The sequence below is a fragment of the Physella acuta genome, unplaced genomic scaffold (assembly GCF_028476545.2).
Source record: "Physella acuta isolate Inbredline_101_S28 unplaced genomic scaffold, ASM2847654v3 ptg002582l, whole genome shotgun sequence".
NCBI lineage: Eukaryota > Metazoa > Mollusca > Gastropoda > Physidae > Physella > Physella acuta.
In genome coordinates, this window is record NW_026734040.1 from 13,905 (window position 1) to 40,475 (window position 26,571).

Genomic DNA, 26,571 nt, shown 5'->3' on the forward strand with positions numbered 1-26,571 from the left:
TTTGCTTTTTCATTTGTTTTTTTCTTTGTGTTCGTATTGGTGTTTGTGGTTGGGTTTGTTGTTAGGTTTTTGTTTTCGTTTGCTTTTTTGTTTGTTTTTTCTTTGTGTTTGTATTGGTGTTTGTGGTTGGGTTTGTTGTTAGGTTTTTGTTTTCGTTTGTATTTGTAATTGTGTTAGCGTTATGTTTGCGTTTTGTTGTTTTGGTTTTGGTTGGTTGTGGTTTGGGTGGGCAATGCCGGGTTTATGATGATTACTAAACACACAGGTAATGGTCTTTAACAGAAAGGTTTTTCACAGAAGCCAGAGCAGGACCTGGCCGGGACGGCTAGTAATATATAAAGCAAAGTTGTCGGCAGAGTTTCTTCCAGGCATCTCTTCGGGGGGGCGAAGCCCCCCCGAAAAATTTTTACCGCCCCCCCGAACGAAATGAAATTTATATAATTTATATAGAAAATATATACTTTTAACAGTGTCCGCCCCCCCGAAGAAAGTTTACCGCCCCCCCCGAAGATTTCAAGTGCCCCCCCGGAGAAAAAAGTCTGGAAGAAACACTGGTTGTCGGGTGCCCGATAGGACACATCCCGGCGCCGCAGGCGCTTCAAATTTGGCAGGATCTTGCCTTGGGGCGACAGAACACGGTGGCCGGTTGGCCGAAAAGTCTACGATGAGGGGGTCAAAACTGACCTCGACTGACCGGCGCCTTATATGAACTATAAATCGAAAAAAAAATGTCCACGTAGGAACCTCTTCATAACTCCTGAGGTCGTAGACCGACCCTCGGGCGAATTAATTAAGCATTCAAATTCTCCATGTTTTCGAAAGCCTAAGCGAAGCTGGGCAGCATGCCTAATATATATATATATATATATATATATATATATATATATATATATTCATATAGCCTATATATAGGCTATATATGGTACACCATTAAGTACCGCACCGGGTGACACCCGATCTCGCTACGCCACTGGATCTAGATTAGATCATTGTTGGTCTACGGCTCAGCGAATTACCTCATGCTTTCTCTGCGGCTTGGCTCATCTAATTATTTTTTTTAAAATATGCATGTATTAAATAGGTCTAGAGATATACATGTCTGCAATTTTCATGTTTATAGATCTAACTATTTGCTGTTACATGTTTACATACCTTGATAATAGACAGGCTTGAGGCTAGGTAGACCTATTATATTTTACAAGTATAGTTAGTTGTACAAGAATATAGATCTAGAATCTAGATCTTGAATCTATATCTCTCGTAGAATAAAAGAAAAAAACTTGATCTCTGATTTCAGTCGCGACTCGACTTTTTTTTTTAAAATCGTTTTTCTATTCTTCTTTCTTAACCACGACTTAATCGATAAACGTGGCTACTTGGGTTTCTCTTTTGCCCCACTAACCCCTTTCCCAATTTTCGCTTGCAGAATTTGATGGTCGCCTAGGATACTTGATGGGTACACATTTCTCCTCATTGTTAAACACTGGATGAGAGCAATGCTCGCTCTGGCCACGAGGCTTGTGGAGACTGCTTGCATGCTAGCCACGCTAGGCCTAATCGATAGCGACGTCTGTGTGATGTTGAGTGTGTAGATTCTGTGTCGCGTCAAATGATGGAAGATTGCTGGTGCTTTCTTCTACATAAACTTTTGTAACTTATATATTTCATTAGGCTAACCACTTTTTAATTATTGGCCTTTGCCTTTAGGATGTAGATCTAGAATGTATATCTAGATCTAGGCTGCAATCCGTTTCTTGTTTGTTTTTTTTTAAAGCTAGACCAACGAGTCTTGGCAATATTAAGAAGAGATCACGATTTAGAATTAGAGTTAGACCTAGATATAGATCTAGTCTACTCGTTTATTGCACATCTTTTATTGCAAGTCGTTATTAATTAATACTGCAATAGTGTAGTTCATGTTTGCTCTCTTTGAGTAACTAAACTTAGTCTCACTAATGACTAGTCTAATGGAGATGTCGAGGGGGAAAATCCCTTTTTGATTATATTAGACTATTGTTTTCAAAGGTCTAACAGTGTTTTATTTGACACCTCGAACTAGGACTAGTCTATCTAGATTTGGGATCTAGTAATGTTCTAGCTTAGTAGACTACTAGTCTCTAGGTATTGTACTACTACTAGATTCTAGATCTAGATTATTGTTGATCTAAGTAAGTGACCGAAGTAGACTAACGCCACCTGGGATGATTTCAAATGGAAAGCCTAAATAAAAATAATAGAATAGATTTTTAGCATATTAAGTCAACTATTTTATTTTTAATGCTTAATTTTGCTAATTCTAATGTTATCAATAAATAAATCTATTAGGCCTAATTAAATTTAAAAGTATTAGTGGGTTATTTATTAATCAAGCATTTAATTTGGCCTATTATAAAAATGTAATAAAATGTTGAGATCTTATAGACTTATTGTAACAATAGCATGTTTATTATGAGTTAATTACTATAGACCTAGATCTATATGAAATTTTTGTTTTTATAGGCCTATACTTTAGTTACATGTCATAAGCCTTTATAGGTCTAAACCAGTGGTGTATGCAGGTTTTTGTGTTTTGCAGTATGGTATGCACAAGAGTGCACTAGAAGGTGCCATCTTCTCTCACTGAATATATATATATATATATATATATATATATATATATATATATATATATATATATATAGGCCTATATATATATATATATATATATATATATATATATATATATATATATATGTGTGTATGTATGTATACTGTGATACAGGTGCAAACATACATTGTTTTTTTTTTCTTTAAAGTAATTGCAAATTTCATTATTCTTATGCTTTTTTACCCTAATGATTCTCATATTGTTAAATCAATTATATTTTAATTAATGATACAAAATAAGCTATAGCCCTACATTATAAAAAGCTTTAAATCTATGGGCGAACAAACAAAAAAGGCAGGGAGTAAAAAAGATGGGAAGACACATAATTGTATGAGAGATATGGAGGAAGATGTTTAAAAACATAAAAGGACATAAAATGACTCCTTTCAGCATGTGTCAGATGTCTTTCTTAGGTCTTTAAAAAAAAAAATTCTGCAAAGCAAATGACATAGAAAGCTCATAATGAAAAAAATAGTGAGTCGGGGATGGCATGATCAGATGATAGAACTTTTGACTGCTAACCCAAAAGTCTGGAGTTTGATTCCCGGTTTTAAGTTTATAGGATGTACTTGAATCCACTGAGCTCTGATTGATACCTAACTCCCTCTGGATATGCTACTGGCCTAATTATATTATATTATTATTATGCTTCTTAGGGGTACACAATATTATAAAATAGATTAGGCCTATACAATTTGCTAGTCCCAAATATTAAGGCTAATTACAGGATTTAACATGTATTTTGTGGTGAACCTATTATATGATACATCCAATTGCTACCAATGCTTTTAAGACATGCCAATCAAGTATAAAGAACTGCTAGAATACCAATAAGTTAAGTAAAAAAAAAGTAAAGTTCCCTTTTCAAACCTGAAGGTCTATAAGGCTAGTGAAGTAGAGTTCACTTGTTTCTGTGACCTCGGCACAGAAAGAGATAGTGTGGTCAGCACTATGCCCATCCGCCTTTACTTTCCCTAATGTGAGTTAGGTACACATCAGAGTTGGGTGGACTCAGGGAAGGTCTACTGACTTGAACCTGGATTTGAACTTGAGACTTATGGGTTAGCAGTCCAGCTCTCTACCGATACACCATTCTGTCCAATAATGCCCATAAAATTATCAGTAGCCCATTGATTACATTAGTCATCCATAAATGCCATCAGACTTCACTGGTGGGGGTCAGAACTTTGTGACCATGAGGGGGAGGGTTAGGGTTAGAGAGTGGCACCTTTTTCGGAGATTAGTTTAAATATTTTTTTGGGAGTATATGGATCATTACCCACAGATCTTCACTGACCAACTAATTGCAAGTGTAACTATTAGTTAAGGTGTCAGCTTCAAGTTCATTGTCACATTGTATTAAATAAGAGACCTATTTTCTACTGGCATTTGGTTATTAATATCATTGCCAACCTGAGGAGGTAAATAAACTAAAGCCCTATCTTAGCATCACTCTGATATTTCCTTTCTAGTGGGAAGTAAACAGGTCACTTGCATGTCAGCAGATCCATCTTTCCAAGGAAATTATTTGAGATTTTAAATACAATTATGCTCTTACTATTCAACTAGGCATCTGCTCTATTCTGTAATAAATAAATTTATGTAGTTACAAACTGCTCTTTGGAGACCCATATGCCCACCCTGTTAAATGTGTGATAGAAAATTAGTGCTGTCACCTGATAAAAATCACCTTGATGATCTACTAATTTCATTGATATTTGTTCGTTAACTCATTGGTGGGTGTCTTCATATTCCAGTCAAAGGCTATTGCCCAGGTGTCAGGGACGTAGAGGGGGCTCTCCCAGCTACACTACAGCAGTTGGGCAGCATATCCCCCCCCCCCCCCCTTGGCATGTTTTAGTCATCAAATGTTGTGTGCCACCTATCAATATTATAGAGTGCTCTTTAAAAGAAACACATGTACCGTAGTGCTCACACGATAGCCTGAAGCGCCAAATCGCAACTGCCTGGATGTAGGGAACGACTATAATACCCCATTTTCTCCATAGTCTATTGCAGTTTAAAATGAACATGGGCACCATAACGCTAATGGGAAAGCCCTGGGTGCCAAATAGCACCCTGCCAGAGTGCTGCAGGACACGCCTGATTCTATTTAGTGAGAAACTATAGCAACCCATTTTATCCATAGCCTATTGCACTCTTTAAACCAAACGCATGTGCCATAGTGCTCACTGGGGAGCCTGGGGTACCAAATCGTCACATGCTGGAGCAGCGCCTGATTTGATATAGTCAATGATTGTTGTTGCCCATTGTTTCTTTAGTGTATAGCCTTTTTTTAAACTGAACCTAGGAGCCATCAACAGGATGTGCCTGGTGCGGTTTTAACGTTGAATCAAGTAGTACCTCATACCCGGTTTGTAGGACAGCCAATCAATTAATACCAAGTGCTAAGATAGCCGCTCTAGAACTCTGGGCGCCAAATCATATATTTAGAAAATTCGCACCCTCCAGGGTTGCCACCCTCATTATTCCCAAAGTATCATGGCACTCGGATGAACAGTGTCAAATCACATCTGACTTTTATAAACGTAGTACTTATAGAAAAATTGAATGGCACTCTGCTGTGATGCTGCCCTTGAGAAATTAATAATTTTTGGTGTGTGTAGAAACCTCCCCAGGAGTATCCTCAAATTCCAAAAGTTTCATGGCAATAGGATCAAAGGTGTAGTAATGCCTATAATACAAATAAACCCACACACCCACAAACATAATTTCATTTATATATAGAGATAGATCCATATATATTTATTTATATATATAGATATATATATATATATAAACGTTTGTGTAGATATACAAATATATATATATATACATGATCACATATATATAAATAAATATATATACATATATATGTATATATATATACATGTGTGTGTATATATATATACATGTGTGTATATATATATACATATATATATATATATATATATATATATATATATATATATATATATATATATATATATATATATATATATATATATATATATATATATATATATGTAAATGTAAATTATATATATGTATATATACATGTGTGTGTAGAAAGTATATGTATATTTATAAATATATGTATATAGAGATATGTTTTGTAATCATGTATATATATAAATGTATTTATCTCTATATAAATATATATATATAGAGGCCCATGTAATATTTATAAATATATATATATATATATAAGCATATATATATATATATATATATATATATATATATATTAGCAACTTTTTATACAATTAAGACATTTAAGATTGTAATGTATTTAGCTTCTATTTTCAACAGATTTTTATATAAATGATGGTTACTTAAGGAAAAAAGAAAAGTGGAATTCTGTACAGACTGCTAATGAGGCTCAGAAGCTGGGGTAGAAAGTTAATGTGTATGAAACTTAAAAGTGGTTTAAAATGCAGCACAATTAGGTATTTATCATGTTTTTTTACAATTGTAAATTAAGTTAAAATATCTTACCTTACAGTTATAGTTTGTCTCTCATTATCTAAAACTAGTTGTCGCTGCCTTTGTGAAAACTATTCTATAAAAGACTGTTTCTTGTGTGTTTATTAAGCAGCAAATACTGGGCACTGCCAGCTGTTTGGAAATACATATATGAAGAATCCAATTAAATGTCTATATTCAAAGATTTTGAGAAAATATTTATAAATTTAAACCTAACTCTTAACCTTACCCTAACCAACCACAACAACCACAACCCCTAACACAACATGAACATAAACATCAACAGAAGCCTTAACACTCACCTCTACCTGAAACATAAGTATATAAACTAAAGGTAATCATATATTTTAAAAAAAATCTATACTTGTTTTAAAAATATATTTTATAATACAAAATAATAGTATTGGTCTAAATAATGAATTCTGACAAAGAATCAAGTTACTTTCTTTTCTCTGAACCAAAACCAATATCTACTCATCAACCTAAATCTAAACCTAAACCTCTGAATTGGAACTCGAAATCTTTTTGAAACCAAAATTTTACTGAAAATTAAATTAAACCAAAAATGGAGCTCTATCTGGAACAGCCATTGAGCCAGCTAAAAAAATGAAACCAGAAATTGAATTTTATTTGGAAATGAAAGTTTTACTGGAAACAGAACATTATCCAGAGCTGAAAATTTAACTAAAAATCTGAAACTTAAACGTAACTTTTTTCAGAACCGGCATTTTTAATTTGATCCAGAAATTTTAATTTAAACAAATTTTTTTGCTGGAAATAATATTTCAACTGAATATGAATTAAAAAACGGAAACCGAAATTTATCCAGACACCAGCAAAGTTTTGAGTAAAAATTACTACAAAGAGGGATTTTCAGAGGAAAGTTAGGATGTGGAAGTTTGCATGTAAAAAAGTTTAACAAAAATCTGGCCCCAAAGCTAATACCGAAACCCATTATTTGGTATTTCGGTTGCAAACCAACTCAGAAATTTTTTATTTCCACTTTTTCCATAAATATTATGTGTATAATGGCAAAAAATTTCACGTTAAACAATGAATGATTATTGAGATATAATTACTGGAACAAACAGTCTATTATTTCTGGTGCTTGAAATCTAGATTTAGGCACTTTAGATTGTCCCAAATACTTTTCTCTGTCTTCTCTTGAAACACTCTTTAGTATATCATACCATGTTCTTCTTTATAAAAAACTAGCGTACCCGCCCCCCCCCCCCCCCCCCGCGTGTTACCGCGGGGATAGAAAAAAGTCTGATGAAATATATTAGAAGGATATCACCAATGCATTACCAATCATATGTTCTTAACCGCGTGTCCTTCTTTTCTAAAATTGTGTTATTTAAATGTAAGCAATGCTTGCGCTTGGATAATAATTATCGGGACACGGGTTTTCCTACACTACCGCATGAAAACCTTACGTGTACATTAATCACTCACCGAAATAATGAGGTAGAACACTCTTTGGTGACCACCCATGTGTGAGGGACGTAGAGGGGTGCTCTCAGGGCCCCCACCCCCCGATTACACTACTGCATAGGCGCGGCGTACGACCCCTGGCTCCTTAAAACTAAAGTGACACAAATGAACAGGATTTTTTTCTTTAACACGTAAAAAAATTATTTGAAGTATTTTAAATATCAGTGTGACCGAACAATATGCTAGCGTTACAAATGGTCTATTATTAGATGCTCGATCTCAATTTCTGACTGGATTGTCTAATAATAGATGCTTATTGCATCAATCGCAAAGTGACGAAACTCTACAGTAGGTTCCTCATAATCAAAAAGTTATTTTTTCACCTTTCGCAAGGTGACAAAACTGTACAGAAGGATTTCCTCGCGTTACAAAGTTATTTTTAGAAGCCTGTTGTAGTTTTACCACTGAATATAGTAGTACCCCTTACTCGCTATGCAGGACGCTCGATTAACGGTTGTCAAGTGCCAACATAGTCGCTCTAAAACTTTGGGCGCCAAACCGTGTATAAACGAAAATTGTACCCTACATGGCGCCGCCCATAACAAACTTTAGTTGTTATTTTTTCGCAGAAATATTCTCGGGAGTATTTTCATCTACTTCTTAAAGTTTCATGGCACTCGGATGAACCACATCCGAGTTTTATTTTTTATATACCGTGTATAGAGAAAAAAATCGCTCCCCCCCCCCCCCCCCCCCCGGGCGCCGCCCTTGCAATATTAAACAACATTTACTTGCAGAACCCTACCATTGAGTGATCTAATCATCTCCCCAAAGTTTTATGGTACACGGATGAACAGTGTGAAACCGAAATTTTATAAACCGTATATAGAGAAAAATCGCAGCCGCCCGTGGCGCCGCCCTTAGGAAATTAAAAAAAGGATTTTTTTTACAGAACCCTTCCCTGAATTGTTCTAATCAATTCCCCCAAAGTGTCATGGCTATCGGATAACGGTGTCACACCAAAATCGACTTATTTTTATAAACCGTATATAGAGAAAAATCGCACCCTCCCGTGGCGCCGCCCTTGCGAAATTAAAAATGATTGTTTACAGAACCCTTCCCTAGAGTTTTATAATGAACTCCCCGAAGTCACATGGCTATCGGATGAACGATGCCAAACCAAAATCGACTTTTATTTTTATATACCGTATATAGAAAAAAACAAATCGCGCCCTGTGAGGCACCACCCCTGCGAATTTGAAATATTTTTTTTCGCAGAAATCTCCCCATGAATATTCTCAACAACTTCCTAAAGTTTCATGGCGATCGTGTGAACGGTGTCACTGCAATTCACTTTTATTATTTTTATATACAGTATATAGAAGAAAAACGCACCCTCCCGTGGCGCCGCCCTTGCGAAATTAAAAATGATTTTTGTACAGAACCCTTCCCTAGAGTATTCTAATCAACTCCTCAAAGTTTCATGCCTATCGGATAAACAGTGTGAAATCAAAATAGACTTTTATTTTTATATACCGTATATAGAGAAAAACTAATCGCACCCTACCGGGGCGCCTCCCCTGCGAATTTGAAATTTTTTTTTTCGCAGAAACCTCCCCATGAATATTCTCAACAACTTCCCAAAGTTTCACGGCGATGTGATAAGAGGTGTGGTAATGCATAAAAGACACACAGACACACACACACACACACACATACATTGCTTTTTATATATATAGATAGATAATACTCTTCACCAGGTTCTCACTATTATTAACACTCTTCACTAGGTCATCACTTAAAACACTCCATCAAAAGTCTTCCATTACAACACTTATCACTAGCTTGTCTTATACAGTACTCTTCACCAATTCCTTCCTTACAACACTCTTTAGGTCCTCCCTAACAAAACCTTTCACTAGATGGGTTTAGCAAAGGCGTAGCTAGGGTTTTTTCAACGACTAAAATTGGAAGGATTGGTTAGTTAATAAACTTTACCAATCATAAAAGAAACTAATAGTATTAGAGTGTAATGTACTATTGTATTACCGTATATTGAATTAGTGAGTAGATAGCTCTTACAACACTTAGAAAAGAAACCAATTCTATTAAAGGTATATTGTGTAAAAGTAAAATAAGAAAAAGGTGGGGGCGCTTCTTCACCAAAGTAAATGGAAAGGATTTTCACCCTGTAATGGTGGGTAGATAAATCGTTTAACACTTAAAATAGAAACCAATTGTATTAACGCACAGTGTACAATTTCAATAGCCAGTTTTGTTTTTTGAAATGATGCAACTAGTTCTTTGTATGATTCTAAAGATTCTCTCAATTTCAACATGTGTATGTAAAGTATTGTTGGCTGGTGTCAATAGAAGCTCATTGGCGCCTTCGACTGACAAGGAAACCCAGTATTTTAATATAAGCTATTATCTTAAAACATGTAAACATTGTCAACAAAAAAAAATTTATCATCTTCAAATTGTATAATTATATGTAACAAACTCAGAAAACGCAATATGCATACTAAAACACAACAAACAGATAAGTACATTTAAAATTACTCAGCTACAATCGCAGTTCAAGTCTTCTTGACTCTTGGCTAATTCATCAAGAATTTCACCCTCTAAAATTATGGTGAATATTTAATAATACCAAACCATTTAGTCTATCTTCACAAGTAATGTTTCGCAAGTACGTTTTTAGCTGTGGAAAAAGAGCACCTGCTGACAACAGTTGTTACAGGTCATGTTACAAATATTTGCCGTTGTTTGTGTACTGTTGGAAATATTTTTACTTTGCACATTAAAAAAGCTCGATGAGCATTTTGCGGTACATTTCCACTAAAAATAATGTGGCACCACCACAGTTTCAGTTCCCCAATGCCTTCATAGATTACACTGCTGTTAATCGAACGTTCATATTTTTGCATAAGTGTTGTGGCATTCTTTTTCTGTTCTTAAGTAAAACATTAGTGATTGGGCAAAAGGCCCATAAAACTTCCCAACACAGATTTACGCTTTAGAGATCTGTCCCCTATTTGACATATAACAGAAAAGGAATAAATACAACCATAATATTCTTCAGCAGTATTTGCCAACATGTTGCAGCGTTAAATTTGTTTTCCAGCTAGATGTGGAAAAAGTATATCTATGTCAAACTGTTAATCAAACGTTCATATTTTTGCATAAGTGTTGTGGCATTCTTTTTCTGTTCTTAAGTAAAACATTAGTGATTGGGCAAAAGGCCCATAAAACTTCCCAACACAGATTTACGCTTTAGAGATCTGTCCCCTATTTGACATATAACAGAAAAGGAATAAACACAACCATAATATTCTTCAGGAGTATTTGCCAACATGTTGCAGCGTTAAATTTGTTTTCCAGCTAGATGTGGAAAAAGTATATCTATGTCAAACTCCACACAAATATCCGTAGGTTACTTGAACCTTCTTTCAATTTTAGAGCTGCAGAAAGATTAAAATTTTCTGTTTGGAGTATTCTGCTGACTGTAAGTTTTATTGATAACTCTAAGAGAAACTTGAAACTCAAGACTCCTATTTGATCCTAAAAGTTGAGCCACTGTTGTTGTTGTATCATGCAAGGATGACAAATTTTCCAAAGCATCAAAAGTTGCTTTTTGAATGTGTGCAAAATATCAATAGACTCATAACGTTAATTCCATGTTGTATAGCACACAATCATTTAAGATGCTTAAGGTGTTAATATCTCTATTAAATTTGCAAGCAAAAGTTGTCATTTTGGTGTGTTAAAAACATTGCATGAGCTATTAAGGATTCCCATACAGTTTCTCAGCTGGTAGTTCACAAGTATCATAAAGAGCTAGATTTATATTGTTGTGCCCCATGTAATTGACCTTTCATAGCTGCTGCTCAATCATATCCTTGACCAATGATAAAATTACCATCTATGTGTAAATTTGCTAGAATGTCCATTAAAACATTTGCATGTCCTTTACCTGTTAGATCAGTTACACTTTAAGGCTGTAGGAAATCTTCCTTTATTTTCTTTATGTCGCTTATCACAGTAGCAAACAGGTGATAAAAATTGCTCCATACAAGCTATATAACTAGTTTTATTGGCTAAGACAGAAAATAATTTGACAGAAGTAATTTTGCAACAACCCTTTGAACAATTAATATAACACTTCATTCTGAATTGTGGGACTTAAGTATTTTGCATTTTTAATGAATTTTCTAGATGTTAAGTGTTTTGTCTCCGCCTATCGTTCTGTTTCTCAAAAGAGCTAGTAAATTTCCAGTTTAGTGTTTTAAGCCCTAAATGATAGCCACACAAGTCAGTAACTTAATATAAAACAATAGTCATGTTGGGGGTCCTTGTCTGCCTATGCTACTGCATGCAAATATTCTATGTAATAAAAACATTTAGTTTTTAACCCACCTACTTTTCTAAATAACTTTGTGTGACTTTTTCTACAAATATTGTATGATGAACTTTGTAATGAAAGAATAGCTGTTACTGTTTACCAAAAACTTTGAAATCATTAGAGAGAAGTAGAGAAAAAAGTGATGCATTATCTTATAAACAATTTCTACGTGAAGTTTTAACCTTAAGAATGTTATTTTAAGTTAGATCTTTAATGGGCAGCATTATTGTTATGGGCAGGTTAAACTCCCTTAAATACTCATTAAAATCAGAAATTTCAAATTTTCAATGACATTCAGTTCTATGTAGTTTTGTAAAATTATTTTACTTGATTAAATGTTGGTAATATTTATTGTCATTTTTTTTAATGACTTAAATCCCCAAATTTTGCATAATTAAGCAACCTAAAAATAAATAAACCAGGAGTGATCTCCCCTAAATTTACTTGAATATTCTTATACATGAGATGGCAACCTGGGATATAGACATGATTTTAATCCCTTTTTAATTACTTAAACTTTTTAAAATAGAATAGAACCTCATAGAAATTGCGCACCAAGTGAACAGCAAACAATATCTGTATAATAGTGCGGAATATTAGTACTTAATAAATTCATATTCGTGTTTTGAGAAATCGGAAATAGCCTAAATTACTACTTCTGGTCAATGGAAATTACTCAAAATTTGATAGTAGGCAGAGAATTAAATCTTTTATTTATAGATGAAATTTGATTCATATATCTTGAACAGTTCTCAAGGTATAGGCTTTTGAAAAATTGAAAGTAGAGTAAGTTCCACTTCTGGTTACCAGAAATCGCTGAAAAGTTAACACAGAACTACAAATTTGATATAATACTTATATATGAAATTTCAACAACCTAGCTGTAATGGTACTCAAGTTATTGTGTTCACAGACATACACACACACTGACAGAATTGTGAAACCCAGTTTTTTTGACTCAATTACGCATAGAACGCTGTATTTTTTTTATAGATCTTAGTTTTATAATTTTTTTGCCCAATTAAAATAAGTCCCCTATACTCTATATAGGATGAAGTACTGATGTGTAAAATGGTGAACACTGTCAAAGTTTCATGTGATTTTTGTGCAAGATTACTTTAATCTCTGTATATGAGAAAGTAAAAACAGCTTAAAAAGTTGTTATATCTGCTAAGTAAGAGGTCCCAGATGCAACTTTTATAACTGGGAGGCTTAAAATATTATTTTATTTGTATAATTTTCATTATTTCTCGTTATTCTCAATAATTGCATATTTTCACAATTTCTCATTTTTGTCAAAATGTCACTTTTTATCTAAATAGTACTGGTTCGGAATATTTATTTCAAAAACTACTTAAAATATTTTATTAAAATTTTGTACTTATGCTTACTAAACACTGCTTCAAAAGATTACAATTCTGAAGTATTCTGTAGTATTAAAACTTTTTATTTTACAAAATAATTTGCTATGTCTACCCCAGATTTTTAAGGCAGATTTTAAGTCTCACATTTAAAAAATTAGTTTAAAAAATTAGACCCTAATACTGCAATTTTTTAGTAAAATTTTAGATATAATATGAAATTTTAGAGATTTTTGTGGTTTTTCTTAATTTTGTATGCTATTTACAACTTCCTAAACATTCAAAATTGTCCTAACTCACTGATTTCAATTTTTGGGTTTAACCTAAATTAATTTACAGTATAATTGAATATGCTATCACATTGTTTTTGAATTTATGCATATACTGCAGACCAGTCTGTTTTTTTTATAAACAATAGATTTAGCATTTTTAGGGGAAGACTATAAGATTTAAGAAGTGCTCTTTTTTTTTTATTTTAGTTTACATCAGGGGTCTCCAAACTTATCAGTCCAAGGGCCAGATTAACTATTGCAGTTCGAGGGCACTAGATGTCCAATTTGTTTTCAAATTGTTCTTCACAGATTTCCGAAAATTGAAAAGTATCTTGTAGCAAATGTTTTCACATTAGAAAAGTCTTCAAGCAAAAACTTCTAAAAAAACCCAACCATCCTTCTTTGAACTTGTCCCTGAGGAGGTCATTTGCTTGCAAGTGAATGACCTCCAGCAGCCATATTAAGACCTGCACTGCTGAAAGGCCTGTACTTGTTCCAAAAACAAGATGTTTGGAGATAAAGGCCTTTAAGTTGGTGTATAGATCAGTAACTAGTTTCCTCTCCTTATAGTTTAAGGTTCAGAAAATTTAAATGACTAGTTTTGACTGCTTCTAACTTTGCCTATAACTTTTGAGGTAATCAAGCCAAATTTGGTATCCAGGCTCAGGATCAAACAACAATTCAGCAAGATTCGAAATTCTTTATTTTTTTTTACAATGTATGAACATAATAATGTATATGAAATAGCAATGTAAACAGAAAGTGATATTTCAACGCCAAGGGTAGACAAAGGTACAGAATATAGTCCAAGTAAAGGCAGAACAGTCAGAACCCAATGGGATCCAAACCTACCATTCCACACGGCACCAAATCGCCTCGCCCTCCATGCATCAAGTCAGACGTGTAACCGATTCTGCCAATCAGCTCTACAGAATAAAGCTTTCATGGCAGAGCACTATCACAACTTTGTGCACGGAAGATGCGGGCTGGCATGACCTTTGAACCCCGAATGGGTCTGACCGCTAGCCTCATAAACACAACAAGGACCATTATTCGACCACACAGGCGACACAAGTACAGGGACGACTATACAGACAGATAGTAGCTTCCTTAAATGGGTAAAGTGTAACAATGTATATAAAAGGAACACAGTCAGTGGCTGTGACCCAGTTTTTTGTTTCAGCAGCATTGCTTAGAAAAAAAATTATTTGTACAACAAAAGTTTGCACTAATAAAATATTAATGTATCGATAATTGTTTTATATATTTACTAAACATGATGACAAAACTAGAGTAACTTACCTATTTATTGTTATTATAATAATAATTATAACCGAATAGTAAAATAATATAAAATAACAGATATTTGTTGAGTGTGTTGGCAATGTATTTTACGAAATGCAAACACTTTCACTTTCAACTTTCCCCAAAATCTATTTTTAGAATCATCCTGCATTAAAAAGACATGTTTATTAAATATATATATTTAATAAGACAGTATACCAGCCCCTAGGACTATGATGCTAGATCATCGGGCAGCAAAACTGGCTTTTTGGACAAATATGCCTAATTTTGAAGCTGGTTTTCTGGCTTGTCGGGCTCAAAGGGTTAATCTTATGTTTTATGTTTTGCATTATTCATTAGGACCTAAATCTCTTTATTTATCTTTTTGTTCCATTGATACTTTTATATTTTACATATTAATTTTGATGTTACTTATAAGAACTTGAGGCAAAACAGATTGCAAACACTGAACTTAGTTTCTTGCCTATAAAATGAGATAAATTTATGTCACTTGTTATTTTAATAGATGGAATGAGATTTTTGTGACATTTGTGAGCATGGAAAAAATTTATATGACCAAAAGAGGAAAACAAGTCAAGAGACCATGCCAGTCAACTTGCCACTATTTCCTCATGTCAAAATTGACACAGGTAAAATTAAAACTACAATTTTAATTGAGATAAACGTGAATCCAACATCATACGTAATGATAAAAATATATTTATTCATTCTAGATGCCCAGAAGCTGCTTGTAGCACTTCCTACTCTTGAGTCAAGACTTCCCAATAAAGAGCCTGAAATTCATTATTTAAGAAGATTTCTACGCAACAGAAATCTTCATATTATACTCAGGGTAATTATAAAATTTCTATTCTTCTTTTTCTATTATTTCTTTTATCTCCCCAGTAGGCATAGGCAGTGTTCCCTCTAAGCTGCGCGGCCGCGCAGTACTTTCAAATATGCAGCGCAGTCATTTTCTGATGTCGCGCGCAGATTATCAGAACGTCGGGCAAGCCTAATTCACTAGAAAAATTGTGGCCAGTGGCTTGAATTAAGCGACATTTTTAGTACCTGTTTTGTTAAACAGTCTTTGTGTTTTGGGGCATACAGAAACCAGGGGTATCATTGACTGGGGGAGCGGATGACCTCGGTTGTCATAGCACAGGTCTAGTTTATGACTTAACTCTCACCTGAGCGGGGCTGTGTGACACTCCCATTGCTTGATTTAATGGTTTACCCAAAAACTGACCGTAGCTGACATCTAATACCTGAATTGTATTGTGACTTGAAGCTGACCCTGCAAGTTTTTTAAATCGTGCTTCTAGTACTTGTAACAAAACCAACAAAAACATCGAATTGGTCACAGGAAAGCTCTGGGAATCATGGACGCTTGACTACTGTAAACGTCATTTATTGTCTCGTGTTTACGTAGAAAATGTTGCGATTTCGTACAACAGCTCACATGGAACTGACCTGAAACGTCTGCTGGTTGAAACTTACACTGAGCGACGAAAACTAATTGAGCAAAACGAGCGCCAGCGGTGAAACGAGGATCAAGTTTGAATCCTAACGGATAATGTTCTTCTTACCATAAGGATGAAAGCCTCGATGCTGTCGATGCATAACCACATGGGGAAGTATGTTTCTATACCAGACAGTTGGCGAAGTAAGAAATACGCCTTTGAGTTTGTTCAAGTAATCAACGAGGTTGTTGTAAAGAACATACTGACAGAACTTCGAGCAGCATCATTCCACACGCTTATAGTTGAAGAAAGTATTGGCATAACAATACACAAAATGGTAATCCTTTATTTTAAATTTCGTCCAGTCAATTCTGTATTCTACAAAACCGTTTTTAGTGGAATAACTGAGTTTACCGTTGTCAGTGATGCCTTAGCTCTAGAGACTGCCATAACACAACACTACACTGAACATTATAGCCAAAAAAACGAAAGAATCGACACAAGGCAAACCACACAGTACATACCATCAGTCTGCGACCATTTAAATGTTAGGTTTCAAGGAGATGTAATGCAGTTTTGGTCATCTTTTTTATTCTACAAGCTTTAAAAAAATGTGCATTTGAGTTTGGCGTCTAAGATATCAAAGAATTGTGCGTAAAGTACAAAGACGGGTTACGTACAACAAGTGATCAGTTAATTACCACCCAATACAACGACTTCAAATTTCAATTAAGTGAAAAACTCAAATCTGTTTCTGTAAATTATATGTCTGAATATGCAAGATTTGTCAAAACAAAGAACAATTTAGCTCACTGGCAAAGTTAAGTGACATTACTGTACCTTCCAAGCATGCAATGCTGATTACGAACAAGGTTTTAGCCTTATTAACAAAATAAAAGTACAAACACGAAATAGACTTGAAGCCACACATTTGGAGAATCTAATGCGAATTAAATTATATCTGAATGTTGGAGAGGGTGTGGATTTAAACAAAGCATGTAAGGTGTGGAAGAAAGGCAAGGTTAGACGAGAGAAATTGCAATAAATGCCCCTGAAAGGTTAGCTAATATTTGTTTTCAAGTCAGCTTTATTAAATGTTGCATATGTTAAACTATTGTATTTGTATTACCGTTATGGTTTTAGCATTATTACCATATGACTGTCTTACTTTAACATAGTAAGTCGACCATATTACTTGTTGTCTAAGTATAACTCTGAAAGTTTTTATTAGTTTTTATTTTATTTTGATGGTATTCATATCTCCATTTAGTTGCATACGTCTCATTAGTCACACACATTATACTATTAATTTATCAAAATGCATGCCTTCATTGTTATGCTTAATTGCAAGACTAAAAATATATATTAACTTGCCCAAGTCATTTTTAGCACCACGCACACAACATATTTTTTGCACACACACTCTTGGTCCTTAGAGGGAACATTGGGCATAGGCCAAGACGACACTTCAATAATATACTCAGTTTTGTTTTTTATTCTTTTTAAATTCATGAAAATGTAGCCCCTCCCATCTCATTTTTAAACTCTATTACATTGTTTCTCTCCCCCCCCCCCCCCCCCTTCCTCTAGACATTTTATTTATTTAATTTGAACCATACAGTTAAAGGAACTACAATATTGCTTGTGTCATATTCTCAGCTTGGTGTTTCTTGACAATACTTTAGAATTCCACACTTGTTTTATTTCATGCCTTGCTGATTTTAACCTGACTCTTTTAATCACTACCACCTTCATTTAAGACTAAACTTTCAAATTAAGTAAACTGTCTCATTTGAAATTTCTTCTAGATTTAATTCATCTTTATTTTATTTGTTCAGTTGTTGTTTATGGCCATTATTTTTTATGTATTGATTTTAATATTGAGATCTGTTTTCAACCAGTATATTTGTTTTGTTCTGCATTTGTTGTTGTCTTTGTGGAGGATGCAGGGTTCATTTGCAAAGTACAAGTCTTTACGTTGTGTCAGTGTCCAGTGTCAACCATGAGTAAAAAATATCAGTGGTGAGAGCAAAAACCCCTGTTCCACTCCAGTCGGTTCTTGAACAGCATCTGATCATGTTACGCATCATTTGGCAATCTGTGTTGTGGTTTAATTGTTGGATAAGTGTTTCATAAGTGTCTAGATTATCAACCAAAAGTACATGTGGTGAGAAGTTCTACTCAAAGCTATACTCTGTGATAATTCTTATTGTTGCAATATCTCTACTGGAATGTTCTTTACAAAATCATGCCTGCTCCTGTTTATGTTAAATGACCAAAACTATTTTTAACCTTATGTGTTATTCTGCTTAGCACTTTGCTTATTAATAACAGTGATACCCAGCTAATTGTGACATTAAATTACTTAAAAACATTCATATATGCAATTTAAAAGATGTAGAAATTTTAAACTCTAAATATCCTGAATGTTTATGGAAAATTTTGGAAAGAGTGTAGAATCTTGACATGGTTTCTAATAATTTCTTGTTTCAAGTTGAAGATAACGGTTGTATAAGTCTTTTTTAAGCTATGTTACAAATCAGTAGAAACGGCTTGAAATTTAGCACACACGACAGTTGGTCGGGTAACATGGAGCACCTCGGGTTACCCCTTGAGCACTATGGCACCTACATTTCTCTTAAAGAGCACTATACAAAGGGACACAGTATGACACTACATTCAGAGACTAAACAGAGCCAGGGGACACACCTGGTGCTTTGCAGTAGTGCAACCATTGGTCCCAGAGAGCGCCCTGACATCTGGGTGGTTTTCTGAGCTGTTTCTCACTAATGTGAAAGGTTATTAATGTACACATAAGGCTTTCCTACTGCATGCCCTGGAACATCAGAGTGGTAGTGTGGATAAACCTGTGCCCAACCTGTGCAATGTTTACATTAAAATAACTTCATTTTTAGAAACAAGGTCACATGTCTAAAAATACATGATTAATAAGATGTTGATAAAACCCTTATAAAATGTTGCGTCACTCTGTGATAAACTAGATCCCAGCAATGCTAGGTAAGCTGTCTCTTTAAAACAAAACAAGTCAATTCAAAAATTTTAATTACAAGCTTTTATGTAATAATGCGCAAAAATAGAAAATAGATTATTATCCTTAAATGTATAATATGAACCACTATTTAAATAAATAAAAGAAAAGCATGAGTCCCTATAAAATTTTAGTAAAGGTATTTAATAGATCTACAGTGACCCACATTTTTCTTTTTAGTTATTTAAATAGTGGTTCATTATTGCATATTTAAAGAAATCATTCATTTTCTACTTTTTAGTGGAAGATTGTATAAAAGTTTCTTTTTAAAACATTTTATTAAAAAAAACTTTCAATACTTTAACGTTTTTGTTAAATTGCATGACTAAACACTATTGCACACCAAATGAGCACTAACAATGTGTGTATAATAGTTCAGAAAAATAGTACTTTATATAGAAATTTAATTAATTCTTTAAAAATGAATCATTCAATTAAGTTAAAATTGATGTCACATTACATTGTCATCAGATCTTGACCTACATGCTAAATGGTCCAAATAAAAAAAAAACTAGACCTGAACAACAGTACTCATAATTAAGAATAAAGAACTTTAAATGTATTGATGAATGTAGATTGAAAAAAAAATGATCTAAGTTCAGTTTACAATTCCTAATAGCACAGTTATTTGCAGTTACAAACAAGATCAGTCATTGTCACCACTTAAGGTTACTTTTTAATGTGTCAACATATCTATAATGTTTAACTTAAAATGTATTACAACTATGTGACTATGTTAAATATTTTTAAGTATTAAATTTTAAAATTAATAAAAAATGCAGCCAGAAATTAAATTGTGATTAGCAATATTAATTTTTAAAATTGTTATGGCATATTTTCAAATGAAAAAAATCATTACTTTAATTTTTAAATAGGTAGTACTTTGTCTAACATTGATCATACTTAAATAGTAGAAATTTTATTGCTATTAAAATGTATTATTATATTTATATTTTCAAAGATTTATCGCCAGTTTAGAGCTCATCAAGGCAGCAAAAGACCAGCTGCAGATTTTGCAGTTTCTCAGGCAGCAGATGTAAGCTGTTATTGTTGTGTTAAGTTAAAAGTTATTATACTGTTTTCTGTTACCTTGGCAATGAAAGTCACATTTTCTAACGCTGAGTCATGTCTGGTGTTGTCCCTTGGGTGTCACTAAACATTTTGTCATATTTTAAGATAGGTGCTTCGCATCAGTGTTTCCTTTATGTATTGTATATGCTTAACCCTGCTTTTTATTAATTGTTTTTTTATACCTGTTCTTGTTATTTTGTGTTTTCTTTACTAGTGAGTGTCCTTTTTGGTTGTGCAAAGTTTAAATAGTGTTCTTTTATTAAAACTTTAGTCATAGCCATATTTTAACAAGCCTTTATTTTCATTACAATTTCTGTGCTCTCCCTCCCATTTTATTTAGTTTACAATATTTGTTTGTGGGTTTTAGTAAATCTTGTTACTCACCCAATGCTAATGCAGCATTTTCAATCAAACTTTCCAGATTCCTTCTTCAATGACCCTTTAAGGATATCTAAGTTTTAACCTAATTAGTCATTAGAATTTTATTTTTAAAAATTAAGTATCAAATCTCAAGTAATTACTTGATTGGGGTGTTAACATCAGTGCAAGTTTTTCATGCCTGAGTGATTTTTTTTTTGCTTGAGAGTCCGATCTTAAAACTAAGAAAGAGGAGATAACTGTCTTTTAGAGAGGGATTTTAGCAAGAGTTCTAACACAACTATGTTAAGTCTAAGTCAATGCTCTGTCAACTTCACTTAGAACAAATTACTTAAAAGTGTAAAATAAAACAAATATAAATACCTTTATAATAATAAGCCTTTAAATGCACTGAAAATCTATCTATATAAAAAAATGAAAGTTTGTTTGATTTTTGTTGTTGTCCCTAATGTATTACTACATCTTTCATCTGATCAGCATGAAACTTTGGAAAGTTGTTAAGAATACTCCTGGGAAGGTTTCTTCGTGGAAAAATATTTTGGAGCCACAGTGCTCCAGTTGGGTGCGATTTAGCACCCCCATGAGCACAATGGCACCTATGTTTGTTTTAAAAAGTGTGATATACTATGGATGCAATGGGCTACTATAATCATTCATTAAATGGAACAGGAATGCCTCTGTTGCTCTGGCAAGGTGTGATTTGGAGCCCCTGGCTCCGCTCTGAGCACTATGGTGCCTATGTTCATTTTAAAGAGTGCACTATACTATAAATACATCCACTAAATTTAATCGGACATCCCATAATAAATAAATTCATAAATTACTTAACTTAATCTGGAGCATGGACCAGATCCCAACTGACAGGAAGAAGGGCCTCCTTTTGAAGATGTCAAAGAGTGGTGACTTATCTCAGTGTGGAAAATGGAGGGGTATAACACAGATGTTAGACACGGATGTCTAATGTCACCCCATTTCTTTTTGGTGTTTTTCAATTTGGTGATGCACACAGCCTATGCCCGTTTTGGAAAAGGTATACAGAGGACACTCATGGCAAAACTGGAGGATCTAGAGTTTGCGGATGATCATGCCCTACTCTTACACCAGCTGCAAGAAATGCAAGCCAAAGTTGATGAATTAGGAGCCACCTCACACCGAGTATGTCATAAGATAAATAAAAAGAATATAGAAGTAAAGAGAACTAATAGGCCCCAGTAACAATAGTAAGATGTGTAAATGATGTGTAGGGATTTGTCTACCTTGGCAGCAAGATCAGCCAATCAGGAGGCACACAGGAGGACATGCGTGCTAAAATTAATAGAGCTGCTATGCTTTTACATATCTAGGACCCTTGTGGAAAAATTCTGCCATCTCCAACACAACAAAAATTAAGATTCTAAATTCAATGTCAAGGCAGTTTTCTTATATGGAACAGAGACATGTCTCCAACTCCAAGACCTACACAGACAAGGTTCAAGGTAAAGAGTGTGATACACTATGGATACTGTTGGCTACTATAACTGTTCACTAAATCAAATCAAGTCGTAGGGTGGCCTGCAGCACTCTGGTTCCCCCATGAGGACTATCGTGCATACATTCTTTTTAAAGAGAATCATACAGTACAGTGGCACACAACCTTTGATGATTAAACCAAATAGGGGTGGTACTGCAGTAGTGTAACCTGTTTCTCCCCAGAGTGTCGATGATGTCCTGACACATGGGCGGCTGCCAAGGGGTGACTAACATATACTCAAGACTTTTGGGGCATCTGTGTGGTTGTGTGGACAAACCCAGTTAAAGAATAAAAAAGTTATGTGTCTAAAAATGCATGATTGGTAACGCAATGATGAAATCATTTTTAAAATAAGGCATCAGCTTTTCTTCCTAGAATGTGGCAACTGAGTACTATTATACATTTTTCTAAATGTTGTTGATACTTTTCTTGCTTCATCTTCTTTTTACAAACTTTTTTGGGTGGTGTAATTCCATTTTGAACCATTTTTTATAAAGCAATTTGTTTAAATTTTTCTAGATAAATTCAGTTAATAGAATGCAAGAATGTTTATTTTACAGTTTAATTACACATTAATTTAGTGATTTAAAGAGAAAGAAGCATAAAAATCTTTATAAAAACTTGTTTTTAAATGCATTAAAAAAAAGATTATTTATATTACAAATAATGGTACTCAAAATAAAAATTCATCAGCTGCTTTTTTTAGACAATAATAGCATGCACATACTCTTATATGACATTAAGAGCTAGTATGCACTGATATAGCATTTTGTTATATTGACTACAGCAGTTTGAATGGAACAGTGGTATTTTTTATTATTTTTTTTTAATTCTTATGTTGACTGGAGGCTCCCACTAGATATATTCATGTTTACTATGGTCTGATAATTAAGCTTTTAGATTGCTTTTATTATTTCATGTATAATTTTTAAAGAAATGCTTGTTACATCTTTGAGATTTTTGAATTTGTAAAGTGTTCCATTTGTTTTAGTCTAAAAATCACAGACACAAAAAACTCTACTTCATGTACCATTTTGATCATTAGGTTAGAAATAACTTTTGGATTGATAATTAGACAATTAGGATTTTTTTCTTACAACACCATTACAGTTGCTCTTAATGTAGTATTAACATTTAAATGGCATCATAGTTCAGGAATACTGTGGTACCTCAACATAGATTACCCTCTCATACAAGATTTTTTGGAGATACAAGCAGTAGAAGGAGCGATATTTTACTTTGTTATATGAGTAAAATTTTAGATAAGAGGAACCAGACCCATTGGTTAATGGAACAGAAGCATTCCAATAAAGTTGCAATTGATCATGCATTGCAGCTATAAAATAAGACTTGTCTAACTCATTTCAACAACATTCTAATTAGGAGAAAGTAACAAACCCAAGCAGGTTTTATTTTAAATGGCTTGTGAAAGTGAGTAAAGTGTGGTGAAAGTGAAAAGCCTTCACAAAACTTAAGCAAAAGTAATAAGTTATCAAGTACCATTTCATGTCAACTATGTTCAGGAATAAAATGTAGCATTAATGAGAAAGTAAATTTAATTGACCCAAAAAGATGAGCATAAATAGCAAAGAGAGTAAATGGCTGAATTTAACCACTTACATAATGAAAAACATAACTATCATTAGTGAGGCTATAAAGCCATATAAAAAATAAATAACAGACGTGCTTTATTTCTCACCTGTATACTCTATTTCACTGTTATATAAAATGTTTTCACACAATACATGATACATATTTAAGCCAATACCTTTACAGAATAATACCAAAGTTTAAAAAAATATTTTGTTTTGTTTTAAGGTTTACTGTGAAATAAGATACAGAATAGAGGACCCCAATGTCCGCGAGCTATTAGGGATCTTGTCTAAACCACACATGCAGGTTTGTGAAATAATAGAATAGTTAGAAGTCTATTCTATGTTCATTTTGTAATTAAACATACATAGTTACAGGAGTTGTATATTTTTTAATTATTCTGTTGTATAAATATTTATAATAGCAATAGTTCACATTTGTTTTTCCACAGGCTCTTTTGTTTAGCCATGACAAAATAGCCTGTGAAGATTATGAACCAAGAATAGATCCTATTCCTTGTGGCACTGGAGAAGATGAAACAATCATTAAAATTGTAAGGCTTATAAAAAACAACGAACCACTAGTAAGTATAATTAAGGATTTATTTTTTGAAAAATGAATGGCTGTAAAGTCAGTTTAAAAGTTGCCTTGCTCCAATTTTTTTCTTTCCCAGACATTTGCACCCAACTCCATTTGAAGTATTGAGGAGTTTTTATTAGAATTTTAAAAATATATAATTGACAAAAAAGGTTTAACTCATTGAGATTCTCCTTTTGGTTGTTAACTCTCAACTGTATGCTTATAAAACAGCGTTTTAATGGGGGGGGGGGGGGGGGGGGGGGTAAATACATTAATAAATTTAAAAAAAACATACATATACAGTGATACACCATGATATGACTTTAATTTGTGACATAACATTGCTTGTATGTCAAATTGTTCATATCTCAAAGCAACTTTTGCCATGGAAACTAACAGAAATGCCATTAACCCATTCCAGACCCCAAAATGCTACCTTAGTTTTTCATGTTACATGTTTTTAAATAATTATATTGATAAAAGACAAATATTGTTTAATAACATAATAAAGGATGATGCAAAGAAATTAATTGGTTTTATAAAATGTGTTTACCTTGAATATCAGCTAACTTGAGCTTATGTAAGATGCCTGTGGTGGTGTGAGCCCAGTGTAGGGTAAAGGAGCTTCGCTTAGTTCACTTACTCACTGTTAATGCTAAGCTCTTTCAATCACTTTAATTCCCTCTTTACAATCTTAACGTTACTCTTTATCTCCTAAACTAACGTAACTTAAACTTCAACCAATATATAAAGTAAAGAATCCTCTTTAGTCCTAGCGATCCATTGGGCAGATAAAGTAGAGTTTGTATGGTTCTTGGCCTCTGCATATGAAGGGAAGGTATGGTCAGTACTTTGCCCAGCCACCTTTACTTTCCCTAACATGAGTTAGCTACCCATCAGAGCTGGGTGGACACAGGGACACTCATCTGACTTGGGCTTGAGACTTTCGGGTTAGCAGCAAAGTGCTCTACCACTTAGGCCACACTGTCCCATTCACTGAACATAATGGAACCTAATTGTTACTGTATAATGTTGTTACTTTCTCTAATTTTTTATCACTTCTTTGCTCTTCACTGTTCTTTGATATTTTATTTTCTTAATGTTTTCCTCGCTGTCCCTACTTTTCCACATAGACTTTTAAAATAAACCTGTTCAAGGAGGTTGGTTTTTTTCCTCCCTTTAAGTAGGTAGTCCAAACTGAAATTAGCTATTGATTGTAGACATCTGTAGTGAGTTTCCTGACAAAATATTTTACTCTAATCTCCGTGACACAAAAATGATGAAAATATTTCAACAAAATAAAAAGTTAGGCAATTTTTAAAAAAGCAAAATGAGTAAAAACTGACTTTCAAAAAGTGCAACTTTTAAGAACCAATATTTTCTAAAATAATAGAGGTGCAGAAATTGTTAAAGTTTCTCCAAAGTATGTATATCTATCCCCATTTTTTTTTGTCATCTAAAATTAATCTTTCTAAAGTAAGAGAAAATAATTGAAAATTACAAAAATGCATTTTGGTAATTTTTATTTTCAGAGATTAACAAAAGAGAAAAAAATCAAACAATTAAAAAATTCATAGAAAATTTTGTTTTTGACCAAGAATACCATCTCAAATGTCCAGAGCCGGCGTTAGGAATACGCGGGGCCTAGGGCCAACCATCCGCGCGGGGGCCTTTCCATTATATATATACATACATACATATATATATATATATATATATATATATATATATATATATATATATGTATATATAAAGGCCTATATAATGTGATGTACACATAATAACACAAATGTTTTGGAGTTTATAAGCTAATGTCAAACTTTCCACTATAATAACAGATTTTTATCTCTCCCATGTATTAAACCAATGTTTGTAGTTTTTTTTTCCTTTGCTAAGATATTAAATCACTTTTGACAGTTATGTAATTCATACCAAATCACTTTAGAAAATGTAATCACGTGCCGAATAATTAGGAAAATAAAGTTTACAATACAGCGAACTAGGCCTGATGTATCAAAACAGTATAGACTTCAAAATTT

At 33.5% G+C, this 26,571-nt stretch overlaps 1 protein-coding gene across 5 annotated transcripts; it reads left to right on the forward strand.

The window, feature by feature from the left end:
• Positions 1 to 1,349: 1,349 nt before the first annotated feature.
• Positions 1,350 to 24,765, forward strand: LOC131933622 (MAGUK p55 subfamily member 7). 5 transcript variants are annotated; one of them, XM_059290311.1, is made up of 8 exons: positions 1,471 to 1,650; positions 5,960 to 6,096; positions 15,416 to 15,539; positions 15,624 to 15,742; positions 20,363 to 20,437; positions 24,179 to 24,259; positions 24,405 to 24,536; positions 24,627 to 24,765. In XM_059290311.1, the coding sequence occupies exons 3-8, from the start codon at positions 15,494 to 15,496 to the stop codon at positions 24,648 to 24,650; spliced, it is 477 nt and encodes a 158-aa protein (XP_059146294.1). In that variant the 5' UTR covers positions 1,471 to 1,650; positions 5,960 to 6,096; positions 15,416 to 15,493; the 3' UTR covers positions 24,651 to 24,765. The 5 variants fall into 5 exon arrangements, with proteins under 5 accessions (XP_059146292.1, XP_059146294.1, XP_059146289.1 ...); XM_059290309.1 differs by lacking the exon at positions 1,471 to 1,650 and adding an exon at positions 1,350 to 1,456 and having other exon boundaries at positions 24,405 to 24,758; XM_059290306.1 differs by having other exon boundaries at positions 24,405 to 24,758.
• The last annotated feature ends 1,806 nt before the right edge of the window (positions 24,766 to 26,571 follow it).